The sequence below is a fragment of the Necator americanus genome, chromosome V, assembly GCF_031761385.1.
Source record: "Necator americanus strain Aroian chromosome V, whole genome shotgun sequence".
Taxonomy (NCBI): domain Eukaryota; kingdom Metazoa; phylum Nematoda; class Chromadorea; order Rhabditida; family Ancylostomatidae; genus Necator; species Necator americanus.
Genome location: NC_087375.1, coordinates 35,691,388 through 35,716,195, shown reverse-complemented (window position 1 = coordinate 35,716,195; position 24,808 = coordinate 35,691,388). Strand labels below are relative to the sequence as shown.

The following is a 24,808-nucleotide window of genomic DNA, read 5'->3' as shown; positions in this document are numbered from 1 at the left end:
TAATTGGATAAATGAAAATAAGACATAGAAAGAAGTAAAAGAGACAAGGAATTAGTGATTGAATGGATAGAGGAAGGCTATTTCTTTGAAAAAATCGAGAAGAAAAATGAAACAAACAAAACAAGTGTCTAGAAAGTATCTTTTGAAATAAAAATTTTAAAAAATTCTTCATTGTATATTTATTTATTTATTATTTATTCCACATTTGTTTACTTTATATTTGTATCTATTTGTATTATTTGTGAAAATTACAAAATTTCGAAAGAAAAATTACATTTTTCGAAAATAAGTCGGACATAGACTCTCAAACATTTCACGAAAGTTTTTTGAATTTTTTTCCAGCTTATCCTCGACTCTATTTTATCGCTCCGAATCCACGACGACTAGGAGTACGGGTTCTGTCGAATAGTTTTAAAAAATAGGAAATAAGAATAAGAAATAGAAATAAGAAGATAAAAAATTTAAAATAAAAACTAGGTATTTTTTTATGTAGTATTTTTTTCCCTCCTCCACATATTGGAATGAAAAATGCACTGGCACGGTACATGAGACTTTATGCGATATCATTAAGTAAATACAGACGTTGTTTACATATTTATCATCGCAAGTACAATATGGATTTGTTTATCCAGAAAAATAGCGAATAATGTCGTACGTCTAGGACGTTCTCAAATTTTTTTTTACAAGTACCCAAAAATGAGCTCAGTAGCACTCTATTAAATCGACGATTTTTTTTACAGTTATTATTACCACATGACATTACATCTCTAATAAATAATTCATGAAAAACAAATTCACTAAGATGAGATGAGTTGAAAAAAAAATCACACAATTAGGCTGAATGAAAGTCACGCTGACACTCAAAAAACTATGAGAAACTAATCACAAATATTATTAGTAAATTGCAAATTTTTTTTTCAAACAAAATTTTCAAATGTACACAATGTTGATCGTCATATAGTACAGAAGAGCCGGTTAAAATCCGTGGAGCCGATGAAAATGAGGTAATTCTTTTGTTTCATTTCCTTTCTTTTTTTGCAAATTCAGAACAACTCAAAACTCGGAACTCGGAACTCGTAAAGCAACGCGAAATCACTGAGATTTTTTTTTGTAGTTAGCAATGTTTGTTTTCTGTGTTTCCGATTAGAAACTCGTTTCCCTGTACTGTTGATCGTCGCTGGATGATGGGGTGTAGATATCATCCTCTCCTTGACTTGTACTCTGACGACGTTCATGTCGTTCGATTTCCTCCTGTTCCCGACGATGTTCACCAGTTAAACGTTTCCTGTAATAAGAATTTGGAAAAAAAAGAAAAATTACAAAAAAAAAAACAGAAATTAACCGTTATTGCTAGCCTTTAGTTAAGAATAATGATCCGTGAAATATCAAATAACTTTGTTATTGATGAAGATTTTCTGTTTCTCGGATTCTTATGGAATGTTTTTTTAGAACTGAGCACATTTTTAAATCCGATTTTTCTCTCTCTCTCTAGAGGGTAGATCAAAAATTCAAAGAAAACAAGGAACTAATTCTTATTCTTACCAATTCTTACGACATGGAAAAAAGTAGGAACCAAAAAAAAAAAACCAGGATGAAAGGCAGCATACCACGAATCTGAGGTGGTACGGATTTCAGGTGGAGTATCCGTATAGGGTGTCGTAGACTATGGAAACCGGGGTGGTTCCGCTCATCTCTCCCTGAATCACTGCAAACAGCCGGCTCCAGAATGCTGTTTTGCACGATGCCTTCTGTTGCAGCGCGCCACCCTTGCACGCGTAGCGTCCCTTGCGGCCTATCGGGGCAGTCCGACTTGATTTTCGACGAATCGCAGGACGGAGGCGGGGCAGGGGGTGGAGCGTTGATACGGATGACGTCGTACAAAACAGCATTCTGGTAGCGGCTGTTAGCAGTGATGCTGGGAGAGATGAACGGAACCACCCCCGTCTCCATAATCTACGACCCCGTATACGGATACTCCATCTGAAATCCGCACCACCTCAGATTCGTGGCGTGCTGCCTTTAAATCGTTGTCCCTAGTGTCAGGTTAACGACAATGATCCGTAAGGTAGTAATTACTTTGTTATTACAGGAATACTCTTTTTTTTTCAAATTCTCATAGAATTTTTTTCCTGGGACTGGTCAGGTTTTAAATATGACTCGTCTCTCTCTACAGAAAAGGTAGATCAAAAATTCAAAGAGAACAACAAACTAATTCTCGTTAAAACATAAAAATCCACACCATGCTTGTAAATAATAATAAACTAAGAATGAAAAAAACCGTAACGAACGTACTCTGGCGTGTCGTGCCAAGCATCCTCAAATTCAGCAATGAAGTTCAGTAAATGCGATCTAAAACAAACAGGACAAACGGTGCTAATTCCACAAAATCAAGGAAGGATTATTCTAAGCACACAAAAAAAAATCAGTTAAAGTGCAACGGAGAAAAAAAAAACCGTGCATGTGCTTAAATACAAACAGAAAAAATAAAATTTAATCGATGCTCGTGGACGTGGGGGAAAAAAGTGACGTTGGTGCAAAGTGAAATGTGAAAAAAAGCGAGTCACACCATGCAATATCGATCCGTAGGAAAAATGAGGGGAAGTTGTTAGAACTCAAAATAACGCTCTTTTCTAACATCAGTATTTTTTATATTAAATTATATATCATTCTAATTCTACACTGTTTATTTTAGCTTCTACTGGCCACTATATTTAAAAAAAGTACTCCATTTGTAAGAGAAAAATTGAGATAAAAATTGTATCATTAGGCCTCAAAACTGAAACAACTCTAAAAAACTGTGAAATAAGCGGGTTTAAAAAATATAGAGAGAAATGATACTCAGATTTTGAACGTCAGTAAAATAAGAACTGTTTTTTTTTCTTGTTGCAAAATTGAAAAAAGAAAGTTTTTTACGGGATGAAAAAGCAGCCAGTCCATCACCTTTTCACAGTGGTGTGTTGAATTACTTGAAATGACGGAAAAGAGGAAAGAAGGAGATATTGGGAATATGTGGCTGTTTATTTATTTATCTGAACGATAAACAAGTAGTAAATAGTGACAGAATAGAAACAACACTTAAAGTGAACGGTTTCACAAAAACAACTACTGTGGACATTGTTACTAATTTATCTGAACCATAAATATGTTGTAAATAAGGAAACAATGGAAGTAACACTGAAAATAAGCGATTTCTTGAGGAAGATACCGCAAACATCTTTAAAAAAATTATGAAAAAAATAAATTTTCACAGCACTAAATAATCGTATCCATTCGGCAATAGTGCTAAAATTTTTATTCATTTTTTTTAAATTTTTACGATTTCAATGCATTAATGAGGTATTTTATAGTGTATTTAGAGGTCGAGTGAGGGAAAAATTTTGTTCATTGCAGAGAAAAAAAACACGAGCACAGCAGTGCCTTGTGCAATTTGTGCATCGAAATTTTCCAGGAAAATTGTCAGGCGGGAACTCACCTGAGATCCTCATTATACATTGCCTGCGAGAGTTCGCCTCGAATAATATGCGCCTCATCGCGCATCATTTGTTTTTCTCGTTTTATCTCGTCGATGAGTTGTCGGATTTGTTCCATATTTTCGTCATCGTTGTCTTGTCGCATGATATCCTTAAGAAATGATCCCATAATATTTGATATTTACCAAAAAAATGAAGTTTTTAAAAAAAAAAGAACAATGAAAAGCTAAGGAAAAGGAAGAGAAAAGAAAAATTACAGAGTTTTTAAAAAGTGTAGGGAAAAGTATAAGTATGAAAAATATTTTAAGAAATAATATAAAATAACATGAATAAATACAAATATAAATATAAAGTAGTGTAAAGTACAGCATAGAGAAATAAAATAAAGAAAAAAATAAAAAGTATAAAAAAATATATAAAAAATACATAAAAAGATAGAGAGAATAAAATTGAGAAATAAGTGTAAAAATATAGTATAGAGAAATAAAAGTGAAGTAAGTTTGATTTTTTGCTCTATTTGTTAAAAAAAATCGATTTTATTCGATTTATTTGTAAAGAAAAACTAAGAGACTAATGGTTTGAAGATTCACATTTTCTCTTATTTGTTTTTTTTCCTTCCTTACATTTTCTCTTATTTGTTCTTTTTTTTAAATCGTGCAAATTTTTCTGCAATCCTATGTCATTTCAATATTAATCCCTCACTGAATAAGCGATCACTCACCTCTAACTCATTGATCTTTTTCTTAAGCGTTTGTGTAAGTTTTCGTAGATGATCATACCGCTTGTCTATGTAGGACAATCGATCTTGAAACTGAAAAAAAGGAAGAAATTCGAGAGGAACATCAGATATTTTGTGGATTAAATGGCTGCAAGGACTTCTTAGGAATCCCAGAAAACGTTAATGTTTTAATTTACCAACAAAAAAAAACTTTCTTTTTCATCCTAATGAAATTTCAAGTCTTAGCGCACTTTGAAAAATAGAAATATTCGCTAAGTCGGAAAAATCGAAATGGATCACATCCTTAGAGAAATATTAGGTAGAAGAACTTTCCAGTTAAGCCCTTATTAAACCAAATTTTTGGAAATTTTTTATAGTAATTTGAAAATATTCTAGAATAGAAAATAAATTTGAAAAAAAAAATACATTCTCTATCCCGCTGAAAATAGTTGGAGATCAGCTATTTATCGGAAATCTTTTTATTTTGTTACGAAAAAATATTTCCTCGAAAAGCTCTCTCTATGGTGACTTTGCCGATATCCGCACCAATTTTACCAACAATCCATCAGTTATCCGGGTTCTTTCGGGAGCTCGGTACCAATTTTTCAAAATATCGCACGCGGATTTCATTACAATGAAACGATGGAAATGTGACATCATTTTTCAGTTTTCCCATGATGTATTGTTTTCCCTTTATGAAAATCGAAAAAGAACGTTTTCCTCTCCTCAGCAGACGTTTGAGTCTTCCAGAGATGTCTAAAATGTCTAAAAAAAAACGGTTAAATCAGATGAAAACCTAGAATTTTCTAATTTTTCTAGCCACAAATGGACTTTTCCTTGCTTTTTTCTTTCTAATGTCATTTCACTTGGAGTCATTTCGAGTGTCGTTCACTGAATAAAAGTTTTTTTTTCAAAACTTAAACAAAATTTGAAATTTGGAGAGGACTGAAAAATTGCGGCAACCTTTTAGAAAATTAATGAATTAAAATCAATATTTAATTTGGAAAATCAAATAGAACGTTTCAAAAGGATCGGAAATAAAGAGCGGTTACAGAGAAAGTCTCTAGTCAATTTTTGAAGCGCTTCTTTAAACAGTTTCGCTAAATTTTTCCTGGGAAATGTCATCTTCAATGAATCAAGCTGGATTTTTCAGGAAACTATTAGGTTATTTTTGCCATTGGATTCTTGTTTTTGTTTTAAAAATTAATTTTGCCACATTCTTTAGCTGATTTTCTCTTTAATTTCAATGGCAGAATTATAAATGTGGTCGACAGCAATTGAGGAGGGTTTTCCTAGCGTGTAGATACGATTACACAATTCCATTCGATCGTTTCTTCTGGAAAAGATTCGCATCCAGAAAAGCGATGCAATTTGTCAACGATTGCCATTAATAGTACTTTTTCTTTCGACAATAAGGATTTTGCGGAAAACCCTTCTCAGTTTTTCCGCTATCGTGCACGATGTGATAAATGTGTAGGTTTGAAGCTGAATCTACCGCGTTGCTCCGTAAATTTTTCAAATACAAACGGAATTTGATAGAAATAAATAATAGGAATAAAAATTCTAATAATAATTTTAAAAATAATAAATTTCTAAACCGTATTTAATTTAAGTGAACAAAAATTGGCGTTAAACTAGTGAAATTCTCGCCATTTCTGCTGTCACGGGAGGAACCAGGATCATTTCTCTTGAATTTTATTTCAGAGAAAATTATTTCTCACAATATTTTTGTACTTATTTTACCTACTAGGTTATTTTCACTGATATTACTTTTATATCTGCATTTCGTTTCCGGATAACCATAAATAAAAACAACATTTAGATGTCCGGTGAGTCACCAGTGCAACACTGCACGACAACGTGGTGTGAGTCACCGGTGAACACAAATTCGAAAAAATTCGAATTCAACAGGATTACCGTTGTGTGTGGTTTTGGGATGTGAGAGAGCTTATTTTTGTTTCTTATGATGGGAAAAACAAGGTAAATATTTTTTCAATGCCAGAATTTATTTCTTCTCGTGATCCCTACCTGCTGCTCACTGTGATACGATACCGTAGCCTTACAGAGTTTCGGTCGATTATCGAAAAATTCATGGCTCATTCTGTAAGTGACACACAGAGACTGGAACAATTTTAAGGAATAAATGAAACATTTTAGAAAAATTATGACAAATTCTCGTTTTCGGAGTACAGGAAATACGGAAAAAAAATCGCAAAATTAGGATAGGATTGAAGCAAAGAAGAAAGAAGGATCCTGAAAGGAACATCGCATAAAGAGAGTGTCCTTAGAATAGAAATAATAAAAAAATAGAATAGAATAGAAAGAAAAGAAATGTTTCGGAGTAGTACATGGATATAAAACCTCCTCAGGATTTGTAGTCAATATTTGCTAATTTATTTATTTGTTTATACATTTGAAAACATCCATAGATGTGCCATGAAATGGAAAAAAGAAGGAACTGAACTCTTTAGAATTTCGGATAAAAATACTACTTCAAAATAGACTCCACCGTGATTTTCAGGCAATTATTTCCAAAGAATACGGTATCGGTAATCGATTAGGATGGTGGCAGCATCAAAGCTAAAGCGCTTTCCCATCCCACAAATTTTTCCTTCAGGGGATTTAATGAAATATTCCTTGGACAAGAAAAGTCTGAGACGTGGTTGTCGTCTTTCGCGATAAAATGACTGTGCTCGCTCTTATGGAAAAGATTGCCACGCCCACTCGGAAACTCCATTGCAGTTTCTGTTACCATTAGGTCCTGTGACGAAAACAAGAAAAAAAAGAGTAGGAGAAGGTGAAGTTTAGCGCTAGAGTTCGGTAGTTTTTGAGAAAAGAGAGGAAAAACGGTTAAGAAATTTATGATCTCGAATTAATGCGTATGAAAAGGTTGCTAGCAGGTGTTTATGGAATTTATGGAGTTGGAGTTCATGGAGTTTATGGAATTACAATTCATAATTTCATAGGTAAAATTGTTTGTAAAATGTAAGAAATAATGTGAAAATGGTTTTGAAATGTGTTCTTTTTCAGCTGTTTTTTTCTGGCTTGCTAGAAAAATTTTTATTTAATTTTATTTATATTTTATTATTTTTTTGTAAATTTAATTTTGTAGTTTATGGATTTAGTTAAATAAAACCAGTATTTTTTCTAGAAAAAAATATTTTCACATTCTCCTTCCACAATATCATATAATCTTCGACGTTTTCGGAATGGAGCACTATTCTGGAGGAAGGGAAAAAAAAGATTTGAGATTCCGATTGCATCTACGGATAGATTTACAGCCGAGCAATGTGATCATTTAGGCGCACTTTCCGACTAAAATGCCATTTGAAGGCGTTGAGTGACGGCGCGGCGCTCCTCTCACTTCAGCGTGAAGCCGGAGGCTCACTTTTCGTTCAGTCTCGAATGGCTTAAAACGTCAAACGTTCCCAACATTTGGCGGGCAGAAAATGCGCGAGCGAAAAGTGATGGAAGGCCGAGAGTGAAAGATTATTGCGGGGATTTTAAACCTTTTCCACCACTGAACGACTACGATGTGAAGTTCCCGCGATTTTTCTCTTATTCTTCAATTTTTTAAAATTTTTTTCTAACAGAAAGTGGAGGCACTATCGAAGACATTTTCGATCTATAACGTTTGAAAAATGGCTGAAAATTCTATTTAAAAATCTTAAATTCTTAATTTTTATTAAACTGTTTCAGAAGAAAAAAACTCATCTCATCAATAACCGCCTCAAAACATCAAAAAGTGTTCATACCTCAAACTGCGAAACGGAAAGTGGACGAAATGAGGAAAAAACTCCTAACCCTCAGAAAAACTTGTCCTGTTCAGAAAATTGCTGTAGAAATAAAGCGTTTGCTTTACGATTCCATAATCGTACACAAATTTTAATCAAACTGCAAATAATTCCCCAAAGGAACGTATCGAATAACTTTTTTCAATAATTCTGACGTTACCAATTTTCAATTTTTTTGAAATAATTTTAACACTTTTGACCTATGCAATCCAATCAAATCTTGTCATTACCTATCTATGTACTTTACATATACATATAGACGGGTGCACTAAGTCATGATATTCTTTCTTTTGTTTTTTCTTTCGTTTTTCTTTTCAATTTTAAAGAAAAGAGCTTTAAAAAGAGTAAAAAAGTTTAAAAATAACAAAGAAGAATTAATTAAGAATAGTAGGAGGATTTCTACAAAGAAATTTCAATCAAACGTGATTTTGAAGGGTTATAAAATAAATAATAATATAATAAAAATAATAATAAGAATGAAGGGTTATAAAATAATAATAATATAATATAAAAGAGATTAAGAAATATAGCCATATCCTTTTTTTTTGCCGAAAAAAACAGGAAGAGATTTACAAATCCTTCCCTTAAAGGCATCACCCCATGAATCTGAATTGGTACGAATTTCAGGTGGAGTATTCGTATACGGGATTGCAGATTATGGAAAGGTGAGTGATTCCATCCATTTCTTCCTAATTGCCGTAAAAACGGGCCGGACGACACGGCTTCGAGCGTTCCGGGGCGCTATTTTCTACAACGAGTTCGATTGGAGCACGCCAGCCTTGTGCACGCGCCGCATCTTTCGGGCCGTTTTTTACGGCAATTAGGAAGAAATAGACGGAATCACCCTCCTCTCCATAATCTACGACCCTGTATCCGAATATTCCACCTGAAATCCGTACCACCTCAGATTCGTGGGGTGATGTCTTTAATATTCCACCTCACCTCATCCGTTTGTCCACGTTTGTCTAGTATTTTTCAAATCTTTGACATAGACTCGTGTAGAATAAGTGAAAGAAATAACAAATTTTCAGAAAAATCAAATATTTGGGAATTCCGTAGACAAAAATTCGGAAATCTTCAATCTTAGATCGTACAATTTTTGCGGTGAAATCGTAGGAAACATGGATTTGATAGAAATAAATAATAGGAATAAAGCTTTTAATAATAAATTTTAAAATAATAAATTTCCTAACCCTATTTAATTTAATTGAACAAGAATTGGCGTTAAACTGCTATGAGCTTCTGGTCTTTCAAGGGACCTACAGTAATCAGCTGGAAGCAACGTTTACGCCTATTACTGTATTTTAAGCAAGTAGTTTGTAGTATCGTAAACTTCAAATCACTTGTTACCGTAATCTTCAAGTACAATAGAATGATGGAATGGAAATTTTCTAAAGGTTTGTTCCATTATTACAGTATCCCCCGGAACAGTATTTGGTACTTTACAAAATGTACAAAATTTTTACAGCGGTTGGGATGTGGTGCCAAACTTTTGCAACCGAGAACCTTCGTCCCCAAATGGGAAGAGAACAGAGCTCGTGGCGGTGACTGATCTGGATGTGCTCACTCCAGGGACAATAAATTTGGCAACGACTGAGGATGCAAATGGCTACATTTCGAGGAATCTGCGAGAACAATGGTGTGTAGAGAGGGAATCAGCGAAAAAAAAAACATCCCATAAACCAGAGATCACATGTCCATACGGTTTCGAGTACACGTAAAATCTAGGCACTTCTTTTTTTGTTTTTTTTTTTTCCTTGCATTTATTCCAACAAAGTCAAATTTTGAATGGATTAAATCGGCCTTGATAGCTCTTGACGTTAAAAAATATTATTTACAAGAACACATTTTTAAATTCAATGCCATGAAGCGAAGAGTGAAGAAAGTTCCACCAACTGATTGTTTACGGATGTTATTCTAAAGTTGTTTATTGTTTTTTTCAACTGTTCGAAGAAAAAAATCTCCAAAGAATTGTTGACAAATAGCGGAAAACAAATGACGACTACACTCGAACAATGGGGTTGAAACCAACAGGCAACAAAAGAACAATTCTTAACTGGCTGCACATCCGGAGACATCCGGAACGACGACGACGCAAAAACAACGAACGAGCGTATACGCTATAGAGAAACGAGAAAACATTGGAAAAATGGTGTTCAACGAGCCGTAGCGGGGAATTTTGTCATGAATTTCTTCGTGTTCAACGTCTTGCAATTTTTCAGCAAGAGTTCATAAAGGCTACAGTAGGTCTAAGTGTAATAAAAAATGAAAAACGTGCACTTGAGACTCTACGAACTCGCGAATATGAAAGAAATTAGGGGTTGAGTGGAAAAAATTTCCCCTGGAGAATGATGAGTTTTATTCGGTTGCTTGGCAACGAACATTTCGATGAAATAAGTGGACATTCAGAAAAAAAAGAACAGGGAATTCGTCGTAAGTGTCGTTAGGGTGCAACGGTCGCATTAAATCCGTGATTTGGAGGGATTTTAAAGGAACGATGCCCGTTGGGAGCTTGGAGGAGAAGTCAACGATGCGAGCGATTAGCCGGTCCATTCTATCATTTGGAGAATTTTTCACGGGAAAACATAAGAAGGAGGATTTCTAACCGAGAAATATTTGAAAAATAAGAAAATATTTTGCTGCTTGGCGGTAAATACGAGGAATTCAAATCCATGAAAGTATAAATGAGTAATCTCCTCTTTCATAGTCACATCCTTAAGAGAATAGATTTTTTTTGAAAAAAAAAACAGAAGACGGTGAAAACTTGAATATTGCTGTTCGCACCATTCCCTAATCCCGAAATTATGTACACTTTAGAAAAATACTTTAAATAAAATAATAATAAATATACAAATAAAGTAAAAAATAATAAAAAATAAATAAAATAATAAAATAACTTTAAATATAATAATAAAATAATAAAAATAATGAAATACTTTGAAATACTTTAAAATACTTAAAAAATTACGTCTTTTTGACAAATTGAATTTTCAAATTGAATGGCTTTTGAAAGACTGATATTGTAAGAAAAAAGTTAAGTGCAGTCAAATTTCATTCAAATTCTCATCGAAAAAGATGTTTGAGAAATTTTCACCATAGGTTTCCGGTACCCCAAGCGGATTAGGTATCCAGGAAATAGTAATTTGGGAGCACAAGAGCTCGTGCATTAGGTTTTGCATATAATTAGGGACGGTTAGCTAAACTGGCAACGGATATTTGGATCCTCATCCCGTAAAACACTTCCCTCCCTTCACTCCTTCTCCTCCTCGACAAACATTTTACTGTCGAGATCAACGTCCACGAATGATATAAAATAAATAAAAAAGATGAAATATGAAATAAATGAAAAGAAAGTCTTGCCCATGTTCGAAGTCTTTGAATTTCAGCATGTTGAAACGTAGTTTTTAATTTTATTTATGTATTTTTTATTTATATTTATTTTTTTAAAATAATTTTCAAAGTTTTCCAGAACATCCCAATAATTCAGTAAATAATAAATAAATTAAATATTTCTTGTCACACGATCGTTCTCCCATTATTAAATCGGTTAGAGAAACCTAAAAAATTATTCATTCGTGTTATCGGGAGCTTCTGCCGCGAAAAGAAAGAAGAGGGCGGTGTCGGAACCATACTATTGGCTAATGACTGGACAAAATGTCCCGCCCACTCTACTTTTTTCTCGGGAAACCTTGAAATATGATGCGCTATCGTGATATAACGCCTTGCCCGGATAAAACAGGGGATAAAAAGCAGTAGAATTCAAGGAGCCAGTTGTTTACTTCTGAATTCCCAGAAATTCCTAGGAAAAAAAATTTCGATAGGAAGTAGTTTCCTAGAAAAAAAACTTTTCCATAGACATAATGGCTTAACGGATTTTGGAGGAGAATGTCGTAGTAATGCGGGAAATTTTAAGGACAAAAGCGGGTCCTAGCAAGATGTCACGATTGTCCACGTACATGATAAATATCCAGTACAGGAGCCATGGCAATGCACTACATAAACATTTATTTTTCGCAAGGTAACGTTTCTCGATGTTTAAAAATAGTGACAAGAGAGCAGTTTTGCTTTTACAGCTCATAAAATACATTAGTTTATTTATTTGCTTATTTACTTTTCTATTTATCTACTCAATATCTATTTATTTACTCAAAAAAAACGAACCATTGGTGCACCAAAAGAAAAAAAAACACAAGAAATAAGATGGAGAACACATTTTGTCTGAGTCAGAACAACAAAAACAGAAAAAAAAATCCGGGCTAAATTTATTTACAACAGAGCCTGACGGAATCCTCGGAGTGGATAAGCAACAATATAATATTTGTCTGGTTTTCTCATAATTAATCCTTAAAATAAAAATGTTGTGTTAAAATCACACATATTACCTTATTTATTTATTTATTATTCATTAGACATTAAAGGTAAAGGTGAAACTATCAAAAAATAGAATAAAAAAGAATTTTCTAGCGGACTCCAGTAGTTGAATAAAAAAATAAAAAAAAATGAGAAATAAAAAATAAAAATAAAATAAAAATAAATAATAAAATAAGATAAATAAAAAATCTTGCGAAATATTCCTTTCTATTTAATGGACGACAATACATAAGGGAAAAAATAAATGATAAAAAAAAAAGGTAAAGCGCATCAACTTCCAGATTCACATTAAAATTCCTCCGTGACTCTAAGCGGCAGCAGACCACTTAATTATACCCGACTGAGAGAGAAGAACTCGAGCAAATTCTCAGTGGAGATCACAAAAAATGTCAACTAGTGATTCCCTTAACGACAACACATCTTCCCGTCCACTACTTGCGCCTATAATCTCGATTCCCTAAGGATAAATATTTTCTGGAAAACAGACTCACGACGAGGAAAACGAAGTGCAGAATACTCACGGTCCACTGTTAATGATAAAGTGGAATGTACATTTTGAGCTCATGTTTTTTCTCTTTCTTTTTTTCCTCCCTTTTTCTCTCTTCTCTCACTTTTTTCTTTCTTTTTCTCTTTCTTTCTCTAAAATTCGTTACCGGTTACGGTACTCGTAGGAGAGTAATGGTGTTGTAGAGGAAAGCTGCACTCGTTCTTTTTCAGTGGTCGTTGCTAAAAAAATAACTAAAAAAATACAAAATATAAATAGATAAATAAATAAATGTTAAATATAAAAAAATAAAAATGCCCGGAAGAATTTCAGTAGAAAATCAGGAAAATTATTGAGGCATTGGATAATAGGGGAAACCGGTTCCTTCAAGGACTTTTCAGATAAATCAGTCAATTAGTAATCAATAGACTTTTTATTAAAAATTTCCAGATGATTCTCTTCAAAAAATCCAATCTCTAACTTTTTTTTGACCTCAGTACTTTCAAGAACCTCGAACTTATGGCGGTTGGAGAAATGGGTTCTTAAGTCAATTTTTTACCCTGCTACTTATTATATTTTTGTTAAAAAAGAAGAAAAGAATCAGTAAACTAAGTTGAAAATTTAATTTTTTTAAAATTAAATTGTTTCAAATATTATTTTTACAATTTTTTCAATTATTTGTATAATTTCAAATCTAAGGTGATTTTCAATATATGAAAATAAAATGCACTTCGAATTTAATATACAAAAGGTTAGAAAAATGAAAAATCACAGGAATATCCGTTACGTGAGAAAAAAATAGCTGTAAGAAATCGGATGTAGGAAACGTTTGAATGGTTGTTTATAGGGGAATGGCGGGGAGCGAAGGAACGAGGGAACGAGGGAAAGATGTCACTCTCGTACGACATTCGCCACCACCACCACCACCAGCAGCAGCAGCGCCGCCGACTGCTGGCTGGGTGGGGGCGCTGGGATTTGCCGATTTTTCCTCCCATCATCAATCATCACCATCATCCATCTCCTCCAGTCCAAGTCATAACCGCGCCCTTATGCAAGCGTGCACTCATATTACATTATATGAAAGATGGGATACGAGGCGACATCGCTCATCGGATTTTGCGGAAAATCTACGAAGAAATCCAACGAATCAAGCGCCAAGTGAACGATGTAACGAGATTTTTTCATTAGGTGGTTGGCTGGCGGGTTGGGAGTTACTTAGAAGGAAGCGCTGAGATCAGAAGGATTCTGCAAATTTAATATAATTTCTTCTTTTAAAACATCCAGGCATAATCTTGACAAATGATAAATTTCGAAGCATATGCCTCATTTTTCTTTGGTGGAACAATTATTTTCTGCAGAACAAATGATTTATGTAACCTATTCATTCAATACATACAAAAACTTATTATTAAAATCTTAAAATTTGTTTTTTTTTTGAATGGGTCGGGCAAGAAATTCATATTCATTAATTCTTCACTTGCCGCTAAAACTTCGGCAGCTTCTCCTTTTTTCAGAAATCAAGAAATGGTAAAAATCAAGCAATATAAATTAAGCAATTTTAATAAGAGAATTAAGTACAAAACGAACAATTTCAACATATTTTGACTAAGCTAACGATTAAATTTTTCGAACTAAGTAGTTTAAACTCTTGTTTTTGTGATTTTCGAAGCTTAAAACCTAAAATTCAAATTTGTGAACGTCATTCAACCAATCGAATCTTCTATCCGTCCAACAAGAAAAAAATCCCATGTCTATGGGGTTCAATGCTGGGTCCCATAGCAACAAGCAGAAGTGCAGATCGTACCTTCGGATCGAATAACTATCCGAGAACTGCAAGATTTCTGTGGTGAAGTGACTATTATAAAATATAAATAAAATATAAATAAATATAAATGTAATTGTAAATAAATAAATAAATATAAATTGATCTTAAATTAGAGGCGAGTTCCCGTGTAATACAGGCGCATTCCTCTTCGCAATTCATCTTTCCGCCTTCGCGGGTGGACCCAGAACGCTTCCAGAGCTTTGCGACCCGCAATACAAGATTCACGCCGCATTATCGTTATCCTAACATCACCAAGTCGTCTCCGTTATGATGCTGGGACCCAACATGATCACCGTACATAGTGGAGTGACTTATTAAGGTAATTTTTTAGACTTTTTTTTTAGGATTTTCTAAAAATATTTTTTCTTTTTGTACGCCACCACTTTCTTCCTAAATGCTTCGTAACACTTTTAGGCGTTAACCTACTACGTTGTGGATTAAGTCATTAGCTTTAATTCATTTCAAATAGAATAAATTCACATAGAATATTTAAAACTTGAGAAAATATTAGAACTTCTATTTTATTTTATTTTATTTATTTAAATTTAAAAAATATTTCAAAAATGCTTTATATATTATTTGGAAAACAGAACCTCATTCTACAAGATTGATCCGGATTTTTTAAATTTCAATTTCAATTTTAAATTTTTCAACTAAATTTCATATTTAATTTTTTTGAAGGATTTTTTTTGTGAGTTCATTGAAGTGGACTGTCAAGAGGACAAAACGAAGCATTTGCGAGCAGATTCGTTTTTTTCGCATTTAATCGAGTCGATATGCTCGTCCAAGTCAGATTGCCTGGATTATCCGACGCAAAAGGAGCAATTTCTAAGAATAAAATTTTAGCGGCGAAGAAAGGATTATAAATAAGGATTAGAATTACCTCGTGACCGTCTCAGTTAAAAAAAAGACAAATTCTGAGACTTTGATAATAATTTCTTTTATGTATTTTTCTTTTATGTAATAAATAGGTAGATTACATAAACCGTTTATTCTCAGCAGAAAATAATTGCTGTCCTCGAATCCTGGGATGTTAATTCCTAAGCTTTTCGCTGATTTTCCGGAGCTGTAGCCAAGATCAGTATTGATCTTGCTTTATTGACTAACAGCTAACATTTCGGTGTTATCGCTTTCGCCATGTTTATCTATTTATTTATTTATTTATTATGCTCACTGTCGTGCCAAAAGGATTAGGCAAGGATGAATATAAATAAGGCACAGAAAACCCAGCAACAAGAATAAAATAGAATGTCCTGAAAAAAAAGTAAAAATGCGGGAATATTCTAGCGTTTCTCACAAAACTTCACTTTTTTCACTTCGTTCCTCTCTCTCTCACACATACCCACACGGAGAATTTTCTAAAAGCAATATTATCGTCTTCATACGTCATCCCGACCAACTTTCCTTATCCAGACAACTCTCCTTAAGCGCACGCAAAAAAGTTCTGCTGCACGTCAGTCAACTTTTCTTTAAACGTCCATTTCCATGAGAACAGTTACCGTAACCGGCTAGAAATCTACAGTCCACTGTTGTTTGTTATCTGTTCCGTTTTTTTCCTTCTTTTTTGTTTTTATTTGAATACAGGTATACAGATCAAATGTAATGACTTTTCAGTTGTGAAACTCTGACGAGTCCAGGGTAGGACGAGGGTCCTTTTTACGTTTCAAAGTTTCGGGAATTCAGAAAGAAAAAAGGAAAAAAATCTCGAATTACAATTTTTTCATCTTAATTGCTGCTGGCTACGAAAATTGTTTTTTTTTTTTGAAACAATAAAAAGTCCTACAAATTGGTACCGATGGTATACTCTCCGTTCTTAATCTTTCCGTCATTTTGAGAGCTTTAGACAATTTTTCGCTGCATCTCATGGACTTTTTCCACGGTTTTTATTCGTTTTTTCCTACGTGTTTTTTTTTTCAAGATTTTTTCTTATTTGAATTTTTTTGTCCCATCCAATCCCTTCTACGCACGATACAAATCTCACAAGCGGCTTCACCGGATTTATCGCCTCGATTAACTGCAAAAAAAAGAAGCTGAAGGTGTTGGGAATGTTCTTTTTGTCAACTTGACGCATCATTTTATTAATTTGAGAAAAATTAAGTTCAATAAAACAAGAAAATCCCAGTAGGGTTGTTTTAAAGTCTAAAAGGATAAACTCTCTGGCGTTCGCAATCCGCTTGAGATGCGGCAACGCGTTTTAATGCAATTCGTAATCGTTGAAGCTTTGAAAAAAATCTGAACTATGGGAAAAAATATCCCGAATCCGGAGAGAATGAAGGATTAGGCGGCACCAGGACAGTCTCGAACCATCGACCGTGCGGCCATGGCGGACTTCTTATCAACTGGGCCCCTGGGGGTGTTCCACAGGTGAAAAAAAATCAAAAATATATGAACGAAAATCCATTACAAATTGAAAAAAAAAACAAAAAAACACTCGCCAAAACGTAGCCACGAATAAACGGACTACAGACTAACTGGATTATAGCAACCTCATGTCTGGCTCTATTTGAGAAAATAAAAAATTGCTTTTTTTATATTTTGAACTGTAGAAGAATTGTAGGATAGCTGACTATTTATGGGATGATCCAAGAAATTATATTTTATACTATACGTAAGAAGTGTTGTAGTAAATTCTAGGATTTCAGGGAAAAAAGTCCGAGAGGACGGGTGTTGCTCGTCGAATCCAGCTTATTGACACAAATTTTTAACAAAGATGAAAACGACTGATTACAGGCGGCGGAGGAAACGTTGGGAGAGTGTGAGTGACGGCGGGGACGAAAGGGACCTCACCTCCTACCTTGGAATTGTCAGAATTTCACAAATAAACAATCATTACATTTGATCTGTATACCTGTATTCAAATAAAAACAAAAAAAGAGAAAAAACGGAACAGGTGACAACAGTGGAATGTAGATTTCTATCCAGTCTTACGGTAACGATTCTCATGGAAATGGACGTTTAAAGGAAAGTTGACGTGCAGCAGAACTTTTTTCGTGAGCTTAAGGAATGTTCCCAGGATAATGAAAGTTGGTCGGGATGACGTATGAAGACGATAATATTGCTTTCAGAAAATTTTGTGTGTGTGTGAAACGAAGTGAAAAAAGTGGTTTTCTGAGAAACGCATGCATATTACCGGATTTTTATTTTTTTTTTCAGGACATTCTATTCTATTTTTGTTGCTGGATTTTCCGTTCTTTATATTAATCTTTGCTTAATCATTTTGGCACGCCATTGAGCGTAATAAATAAATAAATAAACAAATGAATGAATGAGTAAATAAATAAATGAGTAAATAAATGAATAAGCAATTAAATAAGTATGATGAGTGCGAAAACACCGAAACGTTAGCTGTTAGTTAATACAGCAAAATCAATGCTGATCTTTTCTACAGCTTCGGGAAATCTGCGAAAAGCTTCGGAATCAACATTCCAGGATTCAAAGAAAGTTGAACCGGACGAAATACTTTTATAGTTGAGTAGGTCTTTTTCACCGCGATGAAACTCTGACGCGTCTCAATCTCGCGCGTAGAGTATAAACTATAACAGTAAGGTACCGTAATTCTATCAGGTTGTGTCACGAATAAAAGGGCATATTAAAATTGTTTTTCGAAAATTTTCGTCTTTCTCAGTAACAACAATTTAGAAGCTCCTTGCACCTTTTCCAGAATACAGAAAATTCCAGATGGGTCCATTGTTGCGTTCTTCCGTGAAAACCCCATTACTTATCGCATATTCTGTTATTTGGACTTATTTTTAGAAGCAAACTAAAAAGTTTGAATATTTGAAAATTAAAATTTTTCTAGATACTTTTAAAAATAAGTTGAAAATTGAAAAAATCTGTGGATAATATGGAAATTTGAGAAAAATTTAATTTTTGCTCTTGAATACCCGTAGAGTAAATCGCATCAAATTAGTCTTCGAGGTAATTGAAGCAGAATTTTATTACTTCCATGGAATCGGGAATATAAAAGATGGTCCTGGTTCCTCTGAAAACGATAAAATTCTACTCGCGAAGAAATCCTTTCCTCTGGAAAATAAATTGCACTAAAAATCCCAGATCTGTCCTTATAAGTCTCTATCCAGCGTTCTTCACGTGGAAAACCTGGTCAGCTCTTTCGTTGCAGGAACGGAACGACCGCAACAGTATCTTCCTCAATCCCGGCACTCAATAGACATCAACGTGTCCCGTTGGGAATTAAGGGAGTGGACAAGACAAAATCTTTTGTCAATATAAACAAAGCTCGCTGAATGTTCTCCCAACGGAACATGGATCAGAGCGAGAAGCACAAAGATTTTCGGTTGATGATCACGAAAAGAAATCCGAAGAAGAGTCGCTTAAAAAGACGTAGGAAAATTCTGGAAGAACACGAAGAGATAGTGAGACAGATCGCATATTTATTATGTGCAGAACGTCTTTGTGGAAAAACTCTACGGATCCTCAAGTTTCTCAGAAAAAAAATGACAGGAAAAAAAAATTGGATGTGCAATAATGAAGGTATCCATGCCCGTTCAAATTAACGTTCGGTGCTTATGAGGGCTTCAACGAAATATGGAACGTTAAATAAAATGGGATCTAGCTACTGTCGTTCCTAAATAATAAACTAAATAAATAACAAAATAAATAAAATGGATCTTACTACTATCGGTGAGGTCGTAGAGAATTTAGAAAATTTTGCAAAGTTAAAATTTAAAATTTAAATTGAAATTAAAATAAGTTAGTAGGTCATCTGGATTGACAACAAAGTCGTAGTAGTAAGCAGAAGAAAAGTGACGAGCGTTTGGAAATTTTTACTTTCGGTTCATGTATGTAAAACATAACTTACAAACTAAATTTGTCATTAGAACACTAACTTAGAACCTAAAAACTAAATTTCCCTCGAACCTTGCGGTATCCAGACTTTTTTTTACTCAGAAAACTAATTTTCTTCGGCTAGCTTTCTAAAAATTCCAGATTTTCGAAGCATAACTTTGCCTTGAGTTGGACTCTGCTAGGAAATTTCGATCCTTCATTGCTCACTTTGAAATTCTGCAAGAAGAATGTGGATGAGAAGGAATGTAATAAAGTGAGCGACTATGGAAAATATGATGAGCACTTGAAGAAGATCGTTTTCTCGCTTCGAAAATAAGCTGAATTCGGGAAAAATACGTGGAAAACTTTGTGGAGAAGAAAAAAGTGGAAACTGTGCTGAAAACTGTAAGTAGAAATAAGTAAGAGTACTTAGCGTTATTTCTCCAGGAACGTAAATGTTTGTGTTCCGAAAAAATCGAATAAAAGTGCTTGAGAAAAAAGAGAAAACTGCTGCTGCTGCTGCTAACATTTTACAACAATAAAAAACCGGAAAACAGTTATTAGCCTAACAAAAGGAGAAGATTTGAGAAATTCCCATGGCTCTAATCCAGCAGTTTTTTCTTCGCGAGACCTCGCAAGCAACCAGACGCCTCGTAGGTTATCGGAGCGAAGTATTGTGAGAGAGGAGGGGAAAAAACCCCAATATATAGGAAATAGGATTAGAGAAAGGCGGAAGTATACGGTAGCGGCCAGCATAAAAACACCTAAACAAATCACACACAGTTGCTCATAGATTGCAAATTTTCGTGGATGTGGTATCCAGAAACATCAGCCGTAATCAGGGAACACAGGTCCAATAACATGATCTTTGAACTATTTGGAAGATTTTTGTATTTGTCGCTTATTTTGTTTAATTTTTCTATAATTGAAAAGATAAAATAATTAGTTAATAATAAATAATAAGAATAATAATAAATAATAATTAATTAATAATAAATAATAAGGTAGTTTTTAAAATCACATACGGATGTTTCTTTTTTGGAAAAACCTTGGTCCTTTTCTCTGTATTTATTTTGTTACAATCAATTTTCAATGTTTTCGAAAATAAAAATGAAAATTAGTGGAAAAAAATCTTCCTGGAAACATGAAAAAAAGCTGAAAACACCTAGAAATCTAACATTTCTCTCAAATTATTGGAAAACTGATAGGAAAGCTGATTTCTTTGTTAGCGCCTCTTGTAAATAAACACATAATGTAATGAATTTAATGTAGAATAAGGTAATGTAGAAAGAAATCCTCTCCTAAGGGACCGTAGGAAATTTTCCGTCCTGAAATCGAATCCGATAAAGTTGCAGAGGTGAAATGACGGAAATTCCCATTAAAAATGAATATGTTCGAAAGGAAGCGGGAAAGTGCACAGCCGGAAACGCCCCACTTCACGAAACATTTCATGAAAAATAACTCATTCATAAATGAGAGCCATGTTTAAAGAAAAATGATGAATAGACGTCTGGCTTGTTGGAAATTGAAGAAAATTTCGAGAAAATTCTCAGGGAAGTGGTCAAATCCTATAAGAATCGCAATTTCATTTCTTCCAAAATTTCATTCGTAGATTGCAATTCTAATTTTCAGAAGCACATTCTAAAGGAAAGGAGCGCTTGTCACTTGGGAACAAAAAGGAAATATTCTAATAAACAATTCTAATAAAATAAATAATTTCTACTTAAGAGGATGCTCTGTGCGTGCTGAGAAAGCCTTTTTTCGATGCCATTTCAAAGGTTAAGAGAGGGTGAGGTATTTTTCTTTTCGTCGAGGATTTTCCACGAAAAAGATATGGTAAGATGGAAGGGGTGTAGATTATGAGTGTTGGCGCTCATTTCATGCTCAATTCACTTCAATCGCCCTGAAAAGTGGCGTGGGAACGACGTTCCTGTACGAATTTTCCTACGAAGCACCTTACAACGCGCCACCGTTCTACACGCCCTGCGCTTGCGAGCGAGCAGTAGACAATCGATTAAGTTCCAACGGTCGCTTATTCAAGTAATGCCAATGGATAGGCTGCTAAAAGGGACCGATGCAAAGGTGACGTCATAAGGCACCTCGTAGGGAAATTCGTGCAAGAAGACCGTTTCTCACGCCTCTTTTCGAGACGCTTAGGAGGAATTGAGTGTTGACACGCGCATAGCTCGTGATCTCCACCCCTAAGCTTATCTTTCCGTGGAGTTACCTGAACAATTACGTTGTGTGCTGCCATTAAATATTTTATAAACTTCAACAACTGCAAAAAATCACATTAACTACATTGGAGGCAGGGAAACTAATAATTGTGCATCCGGAGGTTGCTAAGTTGCTGAGAAAAAAGATTTTATCATCGATTCATTGATTTATTGATTATTTATTGATTTTATTGTCGTAGACGCTTCATTTCTGAACCCCGATAAAGTTCACAAAAACCGTTTTAACGGTGGAAAATGCAGTTTATTCCTTCTAGGGACCATAAAATCTTGCTAAAATCTCTCAGATAAGAATTATTCAACGTGCAACGATATTCGTATCGAGGTAGCTTCGTCACCACAAATATCGTTTCTACATTTTTCAAACTTAATTCAACGATTCGTGACAATAATTTCTTACAGAAAAAAAAGTGTCCATGCATACGTTCCCACGCACTTTAGTCGAGAACTGCAATAGAAAATGTGTTGAATAATAATCGGGGATGGATTGAATAATAATCGTAGATTGAAGAACTGTTGGTTGTACTATTATTGATCGAAAATCACTTTTATTTTTTTATAAGAAATTTTCTTGAACTAAATTTTTGAAGTTTTATGATGTTTGAGAATGTTGCAGTAATTTTTGAGAGGATTCCAGTGGTTTACCACTGGCGAGCGAAAGTTTCGAAGTTTTGAGATGATCTTCAAACAGAAAAAAAACGAGAGTCAGGGGAATGTTAAGGGTACTGTAACTGTGAATACTGTAACATTTAATGAAATGTGCTATAGAAATGTAAAATATGCACGGGTATCCGATGGATAAAATAGCAGATCCTGTAGATTTTCTAGCTAGTCTCCCAAGGAATCGTTTGGAGTCCTTAGATTTTGGAATACAGAAAAAATAAAAATGAATAAAAATAGAAATATTAAATAGATATATAACAAAAATAGAAATAGAAATAGAAATAAAAATAGAAAATAAGGGGATGGAGAGCTACAGTACGATCAGTCTTATTGGAACGAGTTCGACGGTCACTGCTGTATTGGAAGGATTTGAGAACCTATACGATGACTTACGGAGGACCACCATTGTTCCAGCGGAGTACTTTTATTCTCCTAGATTCTCCTTTGCGAGCGATGAACTGACAGAAAAATCCTTTCTGCCAGTTCATCGCCCGGAAAGGAATGAAAATCTCCGGATTAGCTCCGGATAACCTTGAACAACTGGTTGTGAAGAATTAGTGGTGACCTCGTTAGTTGCATCAATTTTTGAATAATTCAGCAGATTGTAGCGATGAATCAACGTGTGTTTGTGTTAAAAAGGAAGTAAAATTTAAAAGTCAGACAGTAATAAATAAATAAATAAATATATAAGCATGTAAAAGCAAGGAAACGAATAAATAAATAAATAAATAAAAAATGAAAACCAGTCAAACTAATAAAAATAAAATTAGATAGCAAGGAATAATTTATTATACTTGATCTCAAAAGCTCTCTTTTGAATTCTTAAATTTTTGGCCTCTAATGGTATCCAGCAAATGTTGTCCTTTTAACAGTCTTTGAATGCATAACAGTAGCTTTTTAAAAATTTTTATGGAATATTTTTTCTCAACGACGAGGTTTGACGTAACAACACATTTTTTTATAAAGATATTAAAATATTTTTAAAAGTGTTCTGAAATAACGCTTAAATCCTTGTTCTAGAATTTCATAGTTGAAATGAAGCACATCATAGAATTTTGGATCTTAAGAAGTGTTAAGAAGTAACTGTTGAATTTTTTCGCTTATTTTACAGGAGAAATTAAAATTTTAACTGTACGTGGACGAATATCGACTCACCTCAGGCATTGCTAACAACTGGAGCGATATATTTCAACTTTTTCCACACCAATGACGCGCATTACACACTGGGTGCGCTGGAGGGCAGCGGCAAGACGAAGGCGCCGGCTACTTCAGCGAATACCAAATGAAAATCTGAAATTCATAAGAGTTGAATTCGAAATCGCGAAGAAGAAAATCGCAACGGAGCGTTGCAAAATTGTGAAAAACCAAAGTGGGAAAAAACGAGAGAAATAGACGAAGAAAAACTGCGAGGAAAAATCTCGGATAGAAGTACTGCAAAAAAAAATGTCCCGTTAAGTTCATCGGAGAATGTGGTGGATGTGAAATATGAGAAGATGATGAAATTCTGTATAGCTATCCAGAAAAAAAAGGAACCGGTGGTTGATGATCACCAAAATAGCCCGAAAAAAGAAAAGTTATTTGAGACGTTTACGTAAGCGCGTAAAAAAAACGTGGTGATGGTGGATTCGGTGCGTTCGAGAAATCTTTCACTTGTCCCCCCAGTGATTCGAGGAAATTTCGTTTCGGATGTCGGTCCGGCCGGATGTTCGACGTGTCGGGAATGAATGCCTCCTTTTGCCTCTGCCGACGGCGAACCCCTGCATGATGAACCCGAACCCCGCCGTTGATGAGGCTGTTAGACGATTGTAAAGTGAGTGTGAAGTCCGGATGAAATGATGAGATTCGCACAGAACCGTATGTCATCAATGAATGATGAGGTAATTTTAAGGGAAAAAAAGAAACTCTCCAAAAAATGAGTGACGAGTCAAAATAATCCAATACATCGCCAAATTCCAATATCAATCAGATTTGGCATCGAAAAAAACCAGTTGAAAAACGTTTCAAAACGATAAAGGATACGGTAAACGGAATGATGGACCACAAAAATGAAACTTTAAATTCGGTAAACTATCCCAATAATTTATTTACTGTTTACTTTTACATATAATAATAGTTATGGTTTTATCATTCATTTATTTCTCATTCACAAAAAATTTACTTCACGAGAAAAATCCACATCTAATTTCCAATATAAGGAATTCTAGGATTTTGAAAAACTAGATTTAAAAAAACAAAATCACTTTTTTTTCCTTTTTTCTAAACTAAAAGGGGAAATAGTGATGATTTTGTTTTTTTCTTCATAATTCGACAACAAAAAAAAAAGAAATGGTTCAAAAAAAAAAGACGAAAGAAAAGAAAAAACACGAAACATTTTATCACCCAAAATGTTGACGCTCGAAATTATTATCTCTTCGAAGCAATTATGAATTTAAGAAAAAGCTGTGAAATATAAAAATTAAAAAAT

The 24,808-nt window shown here is 34.2% G+C and overlaps 2 protein-coding genes across 4 annotated transcripts; one reads left to right on the top strand and one right to left on the bottom strand.

The window, feature by feature from the left end:
- Nucleotides 1-1,143: 1,143 nt before the first annotated feature.
- Nucleotides 1,144-23,508, bottom strand: RB195_016210 (uncharacterized protein; the record flags this gene model as incomplete). 3 transcript variants are annotated; one of them, XM_064207264.1, is made up of 5 exons in its annotated part: nt 1,144-1,285; nt 2,293-2,349; nt 3,473-3,621; nt 4,192-4,281; nt 23,500-23,508. In XM_064207264.1, 5 exons carry the CDS (start codon nt 23,506-23,508, stop codon nt 1,144-1,146), a joined length of 447 nt encoding a protein of 148 aa, XP_064063144.1. The 3 variants fall into 3 exon arrangements, with proteins under 3 accessions (XP_064063144.1, XP_064063147.1, XP_064063145.1); XM_064207263.1 differs by lacking the exon at nt 23,500-23,508 and adding an exon at nt 6,217-6,288; XM_064207265.1 differs by lacking the exon at nt 2,293-2,349.
- Nucleotides 13,689-14,069, top strand: RB195_016211 (uncharacterized protein; the record flags this gene model as incomplete). Its single annotated transcript, XM_064207266.1, has 1 exon — nt 13,689-14,069. One exon carries the CDS (start codon nt 13,689-13,691, stop codon nt 14,067-14,069), a length of 381 nt encoding a protein of 126 aa, XP_064063146.1.
- Nucleotides 23,509-24,808: the final 1,300 nt, after the last annotated feature.